The following is a 17,693-nucleotide window of genomic DNA, read 5'->3' on the forward strand; positions in this document are numbered from 1 at the left end:
ACCAGCCACCCGAAGTTCATGACTTCTTGCAAAGTCAAGGAACTTAGTGCTATTTTGGTTCACAGTTCCAGACCCAGATGATAACAGACAGGTGATCATTCTGTCTTTGGGATAGGACATTCCAGGCACCCACCTGAAGGGACCGCCTCAGGTTTACCCAAGGAGAACGGTGTCTGGTGGATGACACCTAGCACCACCCAGACACATCCAACTGCAATCTGACCCGGGAAGGTTACCCCATGGTTTTCTTCCTATCATCAAAGAGTGGGGGTCCTGAAGGCTTTGTCCCAATCCCGTCATCCGGTGAGCTGCCCTGCGGATGGAAGCTGCACAAGAGGTACTCCCACGGAGTGATTTTTCAATTTACTTTCCGGTTTTCTTGTGTTTTGCGGAGTGAAGTGTTTTGCGGTGGCCGGAGTGCAAATCCTGCCACCAACCTCAGAAAAAAAAAGTAACCCAACTGCAGAAGGCTGTCCACAGACACAGTGGGCACCTCTGCATTGACAATACTTATGCTGGCTCAATATGTGCTAGTCTTCACCATTTCTGCAAAAAAATAAAATAAACTCAACATACATTTTCTTTGACGGACAATTATACTCGACAAGAACGATCTAAACTCATAATCAGTACACACCAACAAAGTACCCAACAATACTATACGGGCAGGAAATGTTTCTGACCAATACTTTACCGAGATCAATGTGTCACTTCAGCCATTTCTGCTTTCCCTCCCCCCCCCCAACAAAAGGTTGATAAACTATACTCCAGATGATGATATATCAAGTCAAATATGAAGAAGTGGAGGGGGGAAAAAAAGAGAAGCGTTTGTTTGCAGCCTCAGGAGTTTGCAGTATGGGATCTGCAAGATATCAGCTTTTTGGGCAAGTTCAGAAAATTTCTCAACTCTTTCATTGTGCAGAGGCACACCTTTCTCACACATTTCCATGTATTTTCGACTTGTTTTAGAAGCTCTGTGAGCCATTTTAGGTGAAAAACGAACAAACAAACAAAAAACAACCTTATCTGGCAAGCATGATGTACATCCGACCACCCCGATGACCCCTGCTGCCAGAGATTTCTGCACATGCGCGCCGAGCATTCTGGGGCAGATTACGTCATTTTGAAAGTCATGTATTACCGACTGATACTGATAATTGATGGAGAAGTTTTGTGAAAACTTTGTTTTTTGTATTTAGTAGGAGGAAACTACCATTTCCTCACACGACCATTTCCTGTCCAATTAGTGTAGGTCGGTAATTTGTGGTGCATCTTCTTCTATCTATAGGACTTACGATTATTCTTGCCAAAAAGATTTGTCAGTAAAAGATAACATCTATTTCTTTGCATAAATGGCTGAGACAAGCACATATTGAGCCGAAACAATAATCCATCAGCAATACTTCCTGCACATTCATTATTTGATCATTAATTACTCGCACCAAAATAGTTTATCATTTCAAGACAATAAAATGGAATCTAAAAATACAGAGGATACAGTAGACGTTAACCAACAGCAGCTTAAACCTTAGAAAAGAGGTAACGAATTTCATCACTTGCAAAGCAACCAAGATCATCAAATGAATGAGTCAAAAAGAAAATTAAATGAGTGAAACATTGAGGTTGATGCAGACTACAGTATGGCATTTTCTTTCTTAGACATAACCAAGCAAATAAAAATTATACATATTGTACATATCCTTGCCTTACACCCAACCTATCGATACAAATTATCTATTTTAAAAAAATATATATTCGCAAGCATTTCTGACCAGGAAAATTGGTTGTGCTGAATCAAGTTAAATGTGATACCTTAATAAATGATGCAGGACCTGGTCTTGTGACTGAAATTACTTTGTTCACTCATCAACCAGCCATTTGTTCATGTTCCGCTACATTTTGTACTGTCCTTTTTATGACACAACCCTTCCTGGCTAAAAAAATTAATGGCTCTATCCTTGAAAAATATTTTGTATTCCAACCATCATTGCTACTTTTATGCCATTTAGGATCGACTGTCATAATAATGACAAGTGGGAAAGTTTGTGACAATTGGTATCATCTCTCTTGAACTCCGCATTTGTTCCAAATTAAAATGGTGATGAGCAGTCAGGAATGAATGCAGTAATTGCTCACCACTTTAAAAGTTTTTATTATAATTTGATTCATGAACAAATTAATGAATACAATTAAAAACTAGAAGGGCACTCATTAGAGCGCATACCTCCGCTACGCAATGCTTGATCCACAAGAATATATCGAGCTGAATACATTTTTGAAATATCATGCTATATATCGTTTTTGGCCCTATCACTCAATGGTGAAGACTTACTTTGAAATTAAATAATTCTCACATGCAGATCTGGATTTGGATCTTCACCAAAATCGAATAAATTCATCCTTGCCTTACACCCAACCTGTCCACCAAGTTTTGTCCGAATCCATACACAACTTTTGAGATATCGTGCTATACATCAGTTTAGAACCATCTCTCAATGGTGAAGAATCACTTAAACTAGAAGGGTACTCGGTAGAGCGCATATCTCCGCCCCATAATGCCTGATCCACGAGAACATATCTGGCCCAATACATTTTTGAAATATCGTTTTTGAGCCCCCATCTCTCAATAGTGAAGAATCTCTTAAAAAATTATCAGATCCGGATCCGGATCTTCACCAAAATCTAGAATCAGTTTGTACTTGTCACACACCCAGCCTGTCCACAAAATTTCATCCAGATATCCTGTACACAGACAAACAAACAGACAGAAAGGGGTGAAAACATAACCTCCTTCACCTTTGGTGGCAGAGGCAAAAATAGAATTTGATGCAAATGCATCAGTGGATTGCTTCCACCTGCATTAAATGGAAATCCACTTACATTTGATCTCAATTAAAGGTCACATGAAAAACTTAACATTATTTGAGAGAGGGAATGGGAGAGAAAAGTCAGAGAAGTAGAAGAGAGAAAACATCATCAATGCTTCTAATTAAACTTATGATCTGCAAAATGATTTTCAAAGGTCACAGGACCTGTTGAACCCAAATTGAATCAGTTCATCTTTTTATCGCAGTCCATACTCGTGCTAAGTTATTGTGGTAACAATGATTTTCAATTAAATGTCACATGATCATAAACCTTTGACCCGATGAACCCAAAATCCAGTGAGTTCATCTTTGATTACAATTCATACTTTTAGCAAGTTTGGTTGGAATCCCTGAATAGCAGTTCACAACTTATCGTGGTAACAAAAAATAAACTGCTTAGCACACAAGGATGGACGCACAACGCAAATACAAAATGCCTCTGGCACCTTTGGCTGCGGATGCATAAAAAGGTGAACCCACCTCTCAGCTTCATCTGCCTGTTGCATGTTGAAGAGCAATGAGGGTACAATCTTGTCCATGTACTGTACCTCCCAGATGTTCCCCTGAAGCTCATCCTGCACCGTTTTCCGCAGGATGCCCTGTAGCCCCTTGATACCGGCAATACGGACACTGGACATGTGCACACGTAAATCACGTCCCATCATCACAACCTAAAAACCCCAATCAATGATACATGTCACTCATGTTTTTTTAACTTTCTTTCTTTACTCCCCACACAAAGTAACTTCAAATTCATGACTGAGCGAGAGACGTTTCCTAAATAAAGGAAACATTGTTGTTGGCAGCTAAGCAGCCAGGCATGTTCTGGGCTGGTGAACAATGCCCACCTAGTGCATGTTTCTGGGTCATCATACACCTGGTGGCTCATGGAGCTGAACTTGCAGACAAAAAAATCATAACTGCGATGGTATGATGGAGTGTCTTCTTCGATGTTTGCAAACTTCACAAACTGCCGGATACACACAGTGCCAAGAAGCTCACATCATTTTCTGTCACATCAGGTTTTGTTACATTGTGTTCCAATGCACAACATGTTGCAAATACATATTCGGATTCTGATGTGATGTAATCTGTTACAGAGCGTCAGTGGCGCCGATGCAGTTTCTTGGCAAGGGGTTATTCTGAGTGGTTTGCCATTGCCTTCCCAGCAATAGTTAGGGCAAGACTGGAATTTGTTCCATGGTGCTGGCGATAGCTCGCCTACTCTTCAGGAAGGACACTGAGATTTTTAACATCCACCAAATAATGCCAACAAATGGGAGGCCCAGTCTAACATCCATCTGAGGGATGGCACAAACATGGATGAATCACACTGCCTGCGAAACACTAGGATGACAGTTTATAGCTAGGCGGAGATTCAAACCCAGGCTAAACAGCTTAGAAGCGACTGTGCATACCTCTGGACCATCATACCAGCCTGCAAGTACATAAAGAAGTCAGACAAATAAAAAGTGCCATGAAGTCAAACTCCAGATACCTGCAGTCAAAGTGAGCAGCTTACCGAGTTTGTGCCAAGAACCTGAAGCTGCGGCTCGCTGCACTCGAGGAGTTTGGCAACCATGCGCAGAAAGCTCTCCACAAAGAGGTTGATGCTTTGCGAGTGGCAAGCAAGGAGCAGGCGGTCTAGAGCCTCCATGGCAATGAAGACAAAGCTGCAGGTTCACAAGAACACAGACAATGATGGAGATAAAAGTACACGACTACAAGCCTACAAACTTTTCATCTTCAATACTCCTTATAAGCACTTCAGGAATTCCGATCTCAAATTCCGTTGGTAACTTTGCCACAATAACATCCTCCACATGTTGGGCATTTCTACCTTCTCTCTAACCTATGAGAGAGATTAAAATGTTTATCTCCCAACCACAAAGGAATAGCCTTGTGCTAGCAAAACTCAGCACCACAAAAGCTAATCCTTTTCTATATGGTTGCCAGACAGTTTTTTTTTCTTCTTCTATCGGTGAGCAAGTTTCCTGACATCATACTATATTGGCTCCAAAGCTTTGTACCCCCCACCCTGTAAATCAATCTCAAGTACCCGTGCCGTGTATTTCGAGCTACATCGTAGCTCAGCCTTTCAGCTAGGTAGGCACCAATGCGGTCCAACTTTTCCGGTGCTGACAGTGCATAGAATGTGAGCTTCTCCATGTTGGCCTTGATGAGCCCATCCTGGAGAGGTCAAAGTCAAACATTATTCCACTGCATTTCATGGATGTTGGATAATTACAGGCAAATATCAGAGTTGAACGAACAACCCGCTCACAACAGGACATTCTGGAAAGATGTTGTCGACGAGTTGCTTGTAGCGAGGTCGCAACGCAACACAGCAGCAGCAACATCCACCTGCAAAGAACATTTGAGCAGATGTGCCACCAGAGCCAGAATCATTGTCTCACGACTCAAACTCAAAAATTCTTCCAAACATTCTTTCAGGCCAAAATAGAGCACCCATGGTAAAAAAAATTACCCCTTCGCCCCTCTCTCCCACCCCCATCCTCCAACCAGCTTTCAGATGTAGCTTTGTTACTCAACTGAGACAAATACATGCTCCATATGTAGTGTCTGCAACATGCCCATTTCCCCAAATCGTGACTCCATTGCTGCACACCACAACATAACCATTGAATGACAACAGTTAACTGCCACATTTGCTGTGCACATACCCCTTAACTACAAATCAAGATGGTACTATCAAATAAAAATAAAAATGACTTCAACTCTTTCGGTAATCACAGTCATTCACCTTCTGACCATTTTGGTTTGTGTCACACAATGATCATGGCTCCACCAAATGAATTATAAAGATCTGGCGAACTCTCTGAGAGTTTGTTCCACAAAGATCTATGAAACTCTGGAAAATCCTCTTTATCTCTTGGCTGATGACTCCACCCTCTGCCATAACATCCTTCATCCTTCAGATAGACAGGGAGGGTGCAGACTCTCCGCTCTCTTCAGACCTTGAAAGAATCACAAGTTGGTCAAACACTTCAAGTCCTCACCCCCACCCCCCATCACAATCTTCGGATGTCGTCTACGTTGTCATTTTCTTCGGAAATGGCCAAACGGATCTTTGTCAAACTTTCAGAGGTTCATCGGTGAATACTGCGGAGTGTTTAAGGCAAAAAATTTTTTTTTTTTTTTTAAAGGTCCCATGTCACACAAAAGTACTGAATATATTGTTGTGGTTGACGAAATTCGCAAACCACCATTCAGGTCCCTTAGGTGAGATATCTCGGTAAGTATATGTGTAGTTAGGCCCAAACCCGTTGTTTAGAGGGAATAAATGTCATTTATGCGGGCTGCGACCCTTTTAGATAGCCGTTTTTCTTTTACTATCTTTATTTTGGACCAGCCGCCATTACTACCACCACCAACCACGTCTCAACAGCCATCACACAACAACCACCAACCGCAACGCCGCTTCACAACAACAGCCACGACCTTTACCGTCACAACTCGCCCTCGCAACCATCGCATCACCGTCATTCCCACGCCGCTTGTGGGCACCGATACTGGACTCGTGCAGGGCGCGCACCGAGCAGGGGTGCAAAAGCGCCGGCCTTTCCGAAGAAAACGGATCGGGAACGACTCACGCCCACTTCTGTTCCGTCCTATCGGCGAGCGTGGGGCGATTTGGCCCCGCCTCCAGGTGCGTTGGAGTAATATCGCTATATGCAAATTCATGGATCAAAAAGCATTCACGCCCACTTTTCCTCGGTCCAATGGGGAGCCAGTTAGAGGTGAAGGGTCGGAGGTAAAGGGTCGAAGGTGAAGGAGCGAGGCCACGGGGCATATAAGGGGCTGCGTTCGTCAGTCAAAGCAGTTAAGAGTTGGCAGTCGGTGGAGTTGGGAAAAGAAGTTAAGAGTTCGGAGTGAGCGAAGAGTTGGGACGAGTCAAGAGAGGAGTCGGAGAAGGGGGTTGGACGGAGCTGTGGAGAGGTGGCGGCGGCGAAGGCGGTCGAGGGGGTGCTCGTGTCGGAGTCGGGGAGCTGCGGAGGGAGAGGCCGGCGGCGCGACCGAGGTCGTGGTGGAGACGCTCGTCGCGGGACCCGAGACAGGGAGATATCCACCCCCCCCCGAGCATCAACAACCCCCTCCTGTTTCCCCCCGCGCTGAGATAGTGCGAGAAGGGGGCCCCGTTCCCACCCCATACCAGGCAGTCCCAGCGAGGCCCGCGGAGTCGGGGCGCCACCGCCATTTTGCGGCTCATCATCAGACGGGTAGGCCCGACGCGGTCTCGGCCCCAGGCCCGCCTACCCCCCTCATCCTTGAGGGTGGTCCTTTTCTTTTGCTTTGGGTATATGTGTTGTCGGCGCCGTCTGTGAAGTAAAACTGTATAAGTGTTGCCGTGTGCTCGGTAGTCGGTTAGATCTGCATTGTTGCATTTGCTTTTTGTGTAATATTGTGTTTCTTCTTCTTTTACATTTGCTTTTGGTGTAATTGTATATGTGTGCTTTCCGTTCATCGTGAAATAAATGTGCTTTATGTTGAACTGTTTTCCCGCTTCGCTTCGTCTTTTCCTCTATTGAATCTCCATCTTACTTCACGTAAAGGGTTGGTCGTGGGCTAAAACGCCCGATAATTAATCGAACCGTCGAGGCCGACGATAACACCGCTCGGTTATCCCGATAGTACGGAACGGGTCGCTTAAAGTGGCCCGTGTCCGAAGTCGACCTGCGGCGAGGTGCGATCGCCCGGTCTACCCTCCGTGTGGGTACTTAGGTAGGTCGAATTTGGCGAGCAACCCTATCCCACGCGGGGGGCCGATTGGCACGATCGTGGTGAGGCCGAAAGGTCCACCCGTGACTAGTTCCCGGCGTTAGTCCGAGAGGGTCACGACTGGATTGTCCGTCCGGTGGGCGACGTGCCGCGATTCGAGTTACGTGGCCGTTCGCACGCCGGCGGGCGCGAATCCGCAACAATATATATATATATATACATACATACATATATATATACATACATATATTCACATATACATATATTCACATATACATACATATACATACATATATACATATACATATACATATATATATATATATATATATATATATATATATATATATATATATATATACATATATATATATATACATATACATATATATACACATACACACACATGTCCTATTGGAGTTTTTCATCGTGATTTATGATCTGACAATGTTTTTTCACAATACTCGTTCTGTAAAATGTAAAATTAAAAAAACAAACTTCTTAGGGAACGCCCCTAAAAATTCTGCCGAAATCTACTGGACGCGTAACCCACATGACATGACGTCATCTCCAGAACAACAAAGGCTGCACGCAAATTACTCTGGTTGGTGGTCTACGTGATTGTATTGGCTTTCTGTGCATTTCCACATTCGATTGATCGACTCAAACGCTTCGTTCATTTCTGCTTTTAAAAAAAAATCAAACATTTGGTTTTGAATAATGGATGACATGGACTTTCACTTGTCTGGTAACGACAGTGAGTGTGAGAGAAATGAAGGATTTTGGTCTGAATCACATGGAGAATTGTCGGATAACGTAGTCGCGGGAGGTGAAGTTTAGGCAGCTGGAAATGGAATACGGCCATACCAGTTCGAGCCCGAAGCAGGACAAGCAGAGTAAACTGGCGATGAAATTCCCGGAGTTCATGATGATCGAGAGGATATCGAAGGAAGACTTGGCAATAACTGGTTAGACTAAATCCTATTCGTAATTCAATAATGTAAATTCTACTTGCATACTGCTCGATATCAGAAATATTTTAGTGAGGTGACATGACCAGAGCAGGGCAGTGGGAATGTTGCGGCCAGCCCATGTCATCGGCCGTATATCTCCGCGCATAAAACGAAGAAATCTCGCTGTCCGGATACGATGAAAACTTGTGTGCAGAACACACCTTGCGACACAATTGTCTAGAGTAGTCAGATAAATCTGACGTTCTGTTGCGTTTTTATTTATTTTATTCCTACTGTCGTCATGTAGCACCAGTAGAAAACAATGAAGAAAAGAGAATAATAAAAGAAAGCTACAGCACGTCAGATTTATTGGACTAGTCGGACGGACGACGGATTTTTTGGACGACGTTGCTTTTGATGATGGGTATGCATCAGGTTTCAGCCTCTCAACTTCTTCAAACTGAACAGCGAATAGAGCCCGTGATCAAAGTCACTGTCTTCGAAGTGGGCACTGCATATGAGGCTCGTGTCGCTGGGGCCTTTCCAGTTTCCCCTCGTCAGTTTCACTTTTGATGTCCATATTCTCTGAAGATTCTCATCTTTCGGGAATACATGAAGGCTTAAACCGTCTTTGGTTGTATTGCTGCATCCTGCTACGATACATCTTGCAGGCATTTTCGAAAGTAAGGCTAAAACTCTTAAAAACTTTCGTGAAACAATCACAGGAATTAAGACCACCAGTGAGAGAGCAAACACATGTGCACAATTCATTTGTGCGTACTTTATACGGCGCGTGACGTCTCATCAATCGACTCTGAGCGAGTCACGTTCTGGAGATGACCTCAACGGTCACGTGACCTGCGGTTCGCTGAATTCCACTTTTTTGAGGGGTGGGGCATAGCAAGTTGTGAAAAATATTGGTCTAATTATCCCATTGTTGATTTTAAAAAAAGAAACATGGGTGATTTCTTCACCAGGAAGGTCAAGTTAATATATAAATAACCAAAAACTTTTGAATTACATGGGACCTTTAAATCGCTCGAAAGTGCCTAATCCTTTGTCGCTATTTGAAAAATAATATGAAGTGATTCCCGACCCCATTCCTTGGTGGGTGTTGGGAAGTGTTGGCACTCAAAAAAAATTTTTTTTGATTTTTTTCAAAATGCCAACAGGATTAGAACAGCACCGGGCAATGCCGGGTACCCCTGCAAGTAATAATCTATATATTAAAGTAGCCGGATTTCTCCAACTGTTTCTCTCTTTCGCCCCATTGGTTGGACAGCGGGCCTGACGAAATCCACAATTGGACCTCAAAAAAAAAAAAAATCATATGTCCACCATTTTGATCGCCACTTATAAGGCTGAGGGTCTTTGGCTTCATGCCTCTGGTGTTCATTTGAAGACTGAACAGTGCATCTTCCATCATGAAATACGGTACATTTTGAGGAAAGAAAGGGACGTTTTGATTACAACCTCGGCAGAGAAAATGAGGTAACGAATGTTTTATTTGGGAGTGATCGAGGCAGTAGTCTACTTACTCTACCATACACTGCCCAAAGAAAACTTGCATACTTGTGCAAAACACCGGTGAAAAAAAAAAATGGAAGGTTGAACATAATTTTGGTTTTCGGTTAAACGTAAATGGAAGATTGAACCCGAGTTTTCAAGGGTGAATAGTGTGCAAATACAGGATTTATAAACAAGCAGTATTTCACATGAACATGGACATGTAATTCACACACTACGTAAAGTAAATAAACATACGTGGCAAATTGGAGATAACAAAAAGTGGGTAATAAATTCAGAAGCACAGTGACAGGTAATAAATACATTCAGGAACACAGTACATAAAATAATACATCATGAGTTCCCTTACAAGGAACTTCTCACCAGGAGGAAGCCATTCCACCCATCAAGCCTGTACAATGTTCACCGATTCCTGGAAAAGACTGTGTGTGCGTGTGCGTGTGCGCGATAACTGTCTTTTCGAAGCACAACCATTACTCAGAGAAAGATGTAGGGATGGTTTCACATGATCATTTCTTGTAACCATCCCAACCTTGTTTACATACTTTTTAGAGGAACATCCCGACATTGTTATACTTTTTACCTCAGTCACCGAACGTGGAAGGAGGTTCTGTTTCCACCTGTCTGTTTGTTTGTTACTTGCAAAATCGAAGATTTTTTCAAGTATAATGGTCAGTTGATTTTGTTATTCTGCCTGTTTGTTTATCAATCGCCTACAGATCACCATTCTAAACCGATCTTCACAAAACTTCACAAAGTTGTTGATGTACAGGTTGTCTCAACTGAGAAACCGATTGATTTTGAGGTCAAAAGTCAAAGGTAATACAAGGAAATACAAGGCCATTCAGCCCATCATGCCTGCTTGACATCAACACCGCACTAATTTATCAACACAAGATCCAAGGAAGAAAATGCAAAAGATAATAATAATTTATTATTTTTAAAATCTATTTATTTTAAGTTTTTATAGTTTTGGAATTTTTTTTCTTCTTCCCCTCAAGGGAGGGGGCATGGGTTTGATTAAAAACAAACAACACCCCTTGAGGAGACCCCCACCAACAGCACTCCATACCCACGCACACAATCACCCATCAATGCTCAAGCTACCTAAAAGTCCCATCAACATCCCCACACCCCTCTATCTCCATAACATCCAGGTACCAATCTGATTCTAATTTAAACTTATCTACCTTTTCTGCTGCCACCACCTTTCCAGGGAGACCATTCCAGGCATTAACTACTCTCTGAGCAAAAGTCCCATGCCTTACTACCATCTTAACTCTCCTCTTCTTTACTCTGAAGCGATTGCCCCTGGTCTATCACTGTCTACTCTGTTGAATATAATTCATCTGCACTTATTTTTTCTTTACCTTTCATTATCTTAAACATCTCTATCAAATCTCCTCGTAACCACCTCCTTTCTAGTGTGTAAAGCCTTCTCCTTCAGCCGCTCCTCACAGCTGAGTCTAGCTCGGCCCGGAATCAATCTAGTAGCCCTGTGCTGAACCCTCTATATGGCATCTATGTCCTTCCGGAACTGTGGTGACCAAAACAGCACACAATATTCTAGATGTGGCCCTCACTAAATTCCTGTACAATATTAACACCACCTCTTTTGATTTATAATTGATCCCCCTCCTTCTACAGCCTAAAACCCGACTTGCTTTACCTGTAGCTGCCTGGCACTGTGCTGCCTGCTTACCCCCCATACTAATTACCACCCCCAGATCCTTCTCCTGTGTGACACGCTTCAAAATTACCCCTTGCATCCTGTAATCTCTAGTTTCATTGTTCTTTCCCATCTCCAACACCTTACACTTGCTCAGGTTAAACTCCATCTGCCAATCTTTGCCCAATCTATGCAAGTATCAATACTTTCCTGAATCTGATCACCACCCACACTGCCCCAAGCTCCACTCCACCTTACCTCCAAGCTTTGTGCCATCTGCAAATTTGGAAAGCTTACTCTTCACCCCATTATCCAAATCACTGATATAAATAATGAATAGTAATGGTTCGAGTATTGATCCCTGAGGTACCCCACAAACTTACATCCTCCCACACACAGCCACTCTTTACTTCCTATCACTAAGCCAGTTTGCAATCCAATTAGCAACCTGAGCACTGACCAGCCACACCACAAGTCCTCACTTTGGCCAACAACCTCCAATGTGGTCCCTTATCAAATGCCTTCTTAAAGACTAGATATACTATGTCCACTGCCTTTTCCTCATCCATCCAATCAGACACTGCTTCATAGAACTCTAAAAGATTTGTTAAACAGGGACTACCTTTGGTAAACCTATGCTGACTACCTTTAATTACTTTGTATTTGTTTAAATGGTTCCTCATCTGGTCCTCAATTAATTTCTCCAACACCTCCCCCACAACTGAAGTCAAACTAACGGGTCTATAGTTTCCCAATTCTTCTCTGGATCCTTTCTTAAGTAATGCTGTTACTTTTGCTACGCTCCAATCCTCCGGTACCTGTCCTGACTCCAGTGAACTATGAAAATATCCGTTAATATCTCACTTACCTGCTCAGCCACCTCCATCAATACTCTCGGTTACATATTTTCTGGCCCCGGAGCCTTATCTTCTCTTAGATTACCTAGCTGTTCCTTTACTTCCTCCACACGAACCTGGATTTTCTGTGAAAGCTCTTTTTCACCACCTTCATAGATACTCTCAGCTTTTGGCAATTCTCCTGACTGTTCTTGTGTAAAAGTTGAAGAAAAATGCCTGTTTAATAAGCCTGCCATCTCACTTTCATCACAAACCACTCTCCCAGTGCTATTCCTCAATGGGCCTACACTGGTCCTAACCTGTTCTTTTCCCCTGATATACTTAAAGAAAGCCTTGCTATTATGTTTAATAATCTTAGCCATGTCCTTCTCATACTCTCTTTTGGCTTGCCGAGTTATTTTCTTAACTTGCCTCTGTTTACTCCGATAGTGATACAAATCTTACTCCAGTCTTGTTATATTAAACCTAATAAATGCCTTCTGCTTCTCCTTAATAGCATCCTTATCTCACTGCTCAACCACCCTGGTCTCTTTCTGCTTCTAGTTTTGCACCTCATTGGAATGTACTTACTCTGTACTCTACACATTTGCTCCTTGAAGGTTTCCCATTTTTCTGAAAGTGATTGTCCTATTGTTAGAGTCTCCCAATCTCCATCACCCAATTCTCCCCTCATACCCTCAAGGTTTGCCTTCCTGAAATCTGAAAGCCTTACACGACTATCCTGAACTCTAACCCTAAACAGAATCTTTGCACACAAAGTTATGGTCACTTGCTCCTAAATGCTGCCCTCCCTCCACCTGACTGGATTTCGCAGATGATGCAGTCATCTTTACGGAGACTCTAGATATCCTTTTGGGGGCCATCAAGGTGCTGAATGAAGAGTCGGAGCCACTGGGATTATGGGTTTCCTGGGTCAAAACTAAAATCCAGGCTTTCATTGACATCTTGGATGCTGCTATCCTGTCTGTACCTGTTTGTGGTGAGGATGTTGAGGTCACGAAGAGATTCACTTACCTTGGCAGTGATATTCATGTCTCTGCTGGCTGTGAGCCAGAGGTCAACAGACATCTGGGTCGGGCCTGGGGAGTCATGGATTCATTGGATCATAGGGTGTGGCACTGCCGGTACCTGTGCGGGAAGACGAAAGTCTGAGTCTTCAGGTCCCTGGTGCTTCCAGTCTTGCTCTTTGGATGTGAGACTTGGTCTCTGACAAGGGATCTGAGACAGAGACTCAATTCCTTTGGTGTCAGGACTCTTCAAAGAATCCCTGGCTCTCGCTGCTCGGACTTTGTGTGCAACGAGCGGTTGCTGAGAGCGACTCAAATGAGATTTGTTACCTGCATAGTCCGTGAGCATCAGCTTCGGTTGTATGGACATGTGGCGAGTTTTCCTGACGCTGATCCTGCTCAATAGATTCTCTCAGCGAGAGAACCTCGTGAATGGAGGAGGCCAATGGGCCGACCACGTGCCTCATGGTTGCAACAGGTTGATCAGCATATCAAGGAGATGGGGATGGGCCAGGCATCTGCCTGGGGGATGGCCAAACAGAGGCCCCTGGAGTACCGGCGGAAAGTGGACGCAGCGACGCGCTGCTTCGGCTCATGCTCCCAGACCTGACCTCCACCATATTGGGATCATTACTTAAAAGGAGGTCTTGCACTGCACTCTTCCTGGTGGGCTTATCTCCAAACTGGGTTGGAAAACAATCCTGGACTAAAACTAGGAAATCCTCATCTGCTCTGCCCTTTCTCTTCCTGGACCCAATCTATCCCTGGCAAGTTAAAATCCCCCATAATCAATACGCTGACATAAAAAAGCCTGAATTCCTTCCTCAATTCCCACTGCAAACCTTGCTGCTCCCTTTCTATTTAACATACGGCCATCATTATGGTAACACTCCCTTTGTCCCCTAAATGATTCCCACTGCTTCTTAAATGTAAAACCTTCCTCCCCACACCATTCTTCCAGCCATTGGTTGATGTCAATTGCTTTGCTCATAATTTCTATATTGTTTCCTAATCTCAGGAGAATCCCAGAAAACATGACCTCACAACCCTTTGCTTTCATCTACTTACCCAATATCCTGCATCAATTTTTCAAAACCTCTGAGTAAACTTTCCCTCCATCATTCGCACCTTGGTGTACCACAACCAACTTCTTCTTACCACGACCCGACACAATATCGTTTACCCTTCCTTCAATGTCCCCAACTCCTGCTCCTTCAAAACTTCACACAATTCTATGTTGACGATCCTTGCTACAGAATGAAGAATCTACACACTAGTATTTAATAATCTCATCACCAACAAAAACTGTCTCCCATACCTCATTTCTACCTATTTCTATTTCGGCACCTACACCACTGCCTACACGCAGTGCACCTCCACTGCTTGCACCCGGTGCACCTCCACTGCTTGCACCCGGTGCACCTCCACCACCGCCTGCCCCCCGCTACACCGTCACCACCACCTGCCCCCGCTGCACCGTCACCACAGCCTGCCCCCGCTGCACCGCCACCACCTGCCCCCGCTGCACCGCCACCACCGCCTGCCCCCACTGCACCGCCTGCTCCCGCTGCACCGTCACCACTTCCAATATCTTTAGCAATCCCACTCCACAACTGTAACCAACGATTATCTCCAAATTTCTCACATTCTGCAAATTATATCTATCCGTTCCTTCAACCTCGTAATAACCATCCTCAAGTGAGCCATTTCCTCACACTTCCTGCAACAAAAAGAACTCTCTGCTTCCCCTTTTGTTGACATGGCCCACATTGAGCAACTATCACATTTTATGAAGAGGATTGAAGCCTTTAGGTTGGGAGTGGAGGATAATGAGTTGGAGATTGTGAGGGGAGGGGGCGTGGGGAGTTGAGGACTTGAAATCACATTTTACATTGGGTGGATGTTCCACGGATCCCTGGATTCCCTGCCAGCGACGGCAAAAACGACCAAATGCAATACCCTCCCCTTCGGCGAGGGTAACTAGGCCATCCATATTGTCCAACCAGGACTAAGCACCCCCTCTAGTTAGTCACGATAAACCCTGCAGTTAGTATGCTTCCTCCTCTCTTGAGACTTGCTCTAATTATGTTACAGCCTGGTGGTGGTGGTGGTGGTGGTGGTGGTGGTGGTGGTGGTCGTCGTATGGCAGCTTAGCTGCCGGGGTAGCTATCATTTCTTGAAGCGCGACTGTGTCGCTGATGAAGTGCCCCTCAACCAGTACACACACTGGAACTGGTACTCATTTCGCCGACCTCGGAAGGATGACAGGCTGAGTCAACCCCAGGGTGTATTAATTCAGCGGCTGACAGGGCTTGAACTCAGGACCCGAGGATCCCAAGCCGCCACCCTAACCACTGAGCCAACACCAGGTGACGTTACATCCTGATCCATTCGATTGTCAAGCTTCTCCACGAGCCTCGACCCTGAATACAAATAAAAAAAGCAATAAAAACCACAATTAGATTTTCCACAGCAGATAAACAAAATGATTTAATAATGGAAACTGATAACAGGACCGTCGAGGTGCCCTGGCGGTTCTTATCTCAGAAGAGATCGCATCATCACGATCAATCGCCTTCAAAATCGTCAACAAAGCCGGCCGTCTTACCTTCTCGCAGCAACACGTCTCCCATTCGGATTATTATTTAATTAATCCCCAACAGCCAGGGGAAGGAGTTTCGCCATGAAAACCTGTACGTCGTCCTTCATTGCTCCAGGCCTATCGCACTTCGAGACCCACACTGGTTCTCTCACTCATCGAGTTTAAAAGAGGATCACATGAGGACTTTGTCAGACACGCCATAAACCCGACGATCGTAACGGCACGAAAACATCGATTTGAAAGCAGATCCCAGATCGAATACCTCAGGTCCGGGATAAGGTCACAATGTGAGGAGAGGATTTATAAACACGTTCACTCACTCGTCATGTCGTGCTGTGATTGTGCGCAGGAACGACAAGAGGCCGCACGTCCGTCGTTCAGCCTGTTGAGCGGGCCGCGCGGCCTGTTCGTCCTGTCGGGCCCGTGTCGTCGGGAATCCACCGGCGACGCGAACCGAAGCCCGTGCGCCCCGCAGGCGATGCAGACTTAGCGGTCTCGGTGATTCACCAGGATGTCCATTTATTCATTGATTTCTATGAACACGTGTTTCCCTCATTACCTCACATTTTATTGATCATGACGTCATATTATTTTAAACTGCGTTTCTGATCGATTTTCGTACAGTACGTAAAATTATATATATATATATATATATATATATATATATATATATATATATATATATAAATAAATATAACGAGTTCCAGAAAAGAAACTCAGCAGGAGGAAGACATTCCGCCCATCAAGTCTTTACAATGTTCACCAACTACTTGTTTGTCCTTTTTAGCCGCGTCGCGAACGCTGGCTCTAAGAGAGCTTCTTCTTCTTCCTCTCCTCCTTCTTCTTCTTCCTCTCCTTCTTCTTCTTCTTCCTCTCCTCCTTCTTCTTCTTCTTCTTCTTCCTCCTCTCCTCCTTCTTCTTCTTCTTCTTCCTCTCCTTCTTCTTCTTCTTCCTCTCCTCCTTCTTCTTCTTCTTCTTCCTCTCCTCCTTCTTCTTCTTCCTTCCTCTTCTTCCTCCTCTCCTCCTTCGTTCGTCTTCTTCTTCCTCCTCTCCTCCTTCTTCTTCTTCTTCTTCCTCCTCTCCTCCTTCTTCTTCTTCTTCCTTTCCTCCTCTCCTCCTTCTTCTTCTTCTTCTTCTTCCTCCTCTCCTCCTTCTTCTTCTTCTTCCTTTCCTCCTTCTTCTTCTTCTTCTTCTCTCCTCCTTCCTTCTTCTTCTTCTTCTTCTTCTTCTTCTTCTTCTTCTTCTTCTTCCTCTCCTCCTTCTTCTTCTTCTTCCTCTCCTCCTTCTTCTTCTTCTTCTTCTTCTTCCTCTCCTCCTTCTTCTTCTTCTTCTTCCTCTCCTCCTTCTTCTTCTTCTTCTTCTTCTTCTTCTTCTTCCTCTCATCCTTCTTCTTCTTCTTCTTCTTCCTCTCATCCTTCTTCTTCTTCTTCTTCTTCCTCTCCTCCTTCTTCTTCTTCTTCTTCTTCTCCTT

At 44.2% G+C, this 17,693-nt stretch overlaps 1 protein-coding gene across 6 annotated transcripts in view; it reads right to left on the reverse strand.

Annotated features, from left to right (window-relative positions):
- EFR3B (EFR3 homolog B) overlaps positions 1-17,060 on the reverse strand; it is a 60,148-nt gene extending 43,088 nt beyond the window's left edge. The window contains exons 1-7 of one of the 6 annotated variants that reach the window (XM_085846888.1): positions 16,986-17,060; positions 16,543-16,755; positions 5,152-5,231; positions 4,927-5,057; positions 4,390-4,540; positions 3,716-3,837; positions 3,348-3,497 (exon numbers count right to left, since the gene is read on the reverse strand). In XM_085846888.1, coding sequence (XP_085703014.1) covers positions 3,348-3,497; positions 3,716-3,837; positions 4,390-4,540; positions 4,927-5,057; positions 5,152-5,231; positions 16,543-16,549 — 641 coding nt within the window. In that variant the 5' untranslated portion in view covers positions 16,550-16,755; positions 16,986-17,060. Of the gene's footprint in view, positions 1-3,347; positions 3,498-3,715; positions 3,838-4,389; positions 4,541-4,926; positions 5,058-5,151; positions 5,232-5,420; positions 6,358-16,228; positions 16,456-16,484; positions 16,504-16,542; positions 16,808-16,985 lie in introns of those variants that run through there. The other 5 variants (XM_085846887.1, XM_085846889.1, XM_085846886.1 and 2 more) reach the window with 5 other exon arrangements.
- Positions 17,061-17,693: the final 633 nt, after the last annotated feature.

Source organism: Eptatretus burgeri, chromosome 11, assembly GCF_056783735.1.
Source record: "Eptatretus burgeri isolate ZD-2024b chromosome 11, Ebu_testis_v1, whole genome shotgun sequence".
NCBI classification, from domain to species: domain Eukaryota; kingdom Metazoa; phylum Chordata; class Myxini; order Myxiniformes; family Myxinidae; genus Eptatretus; species Eptatretus burgeri.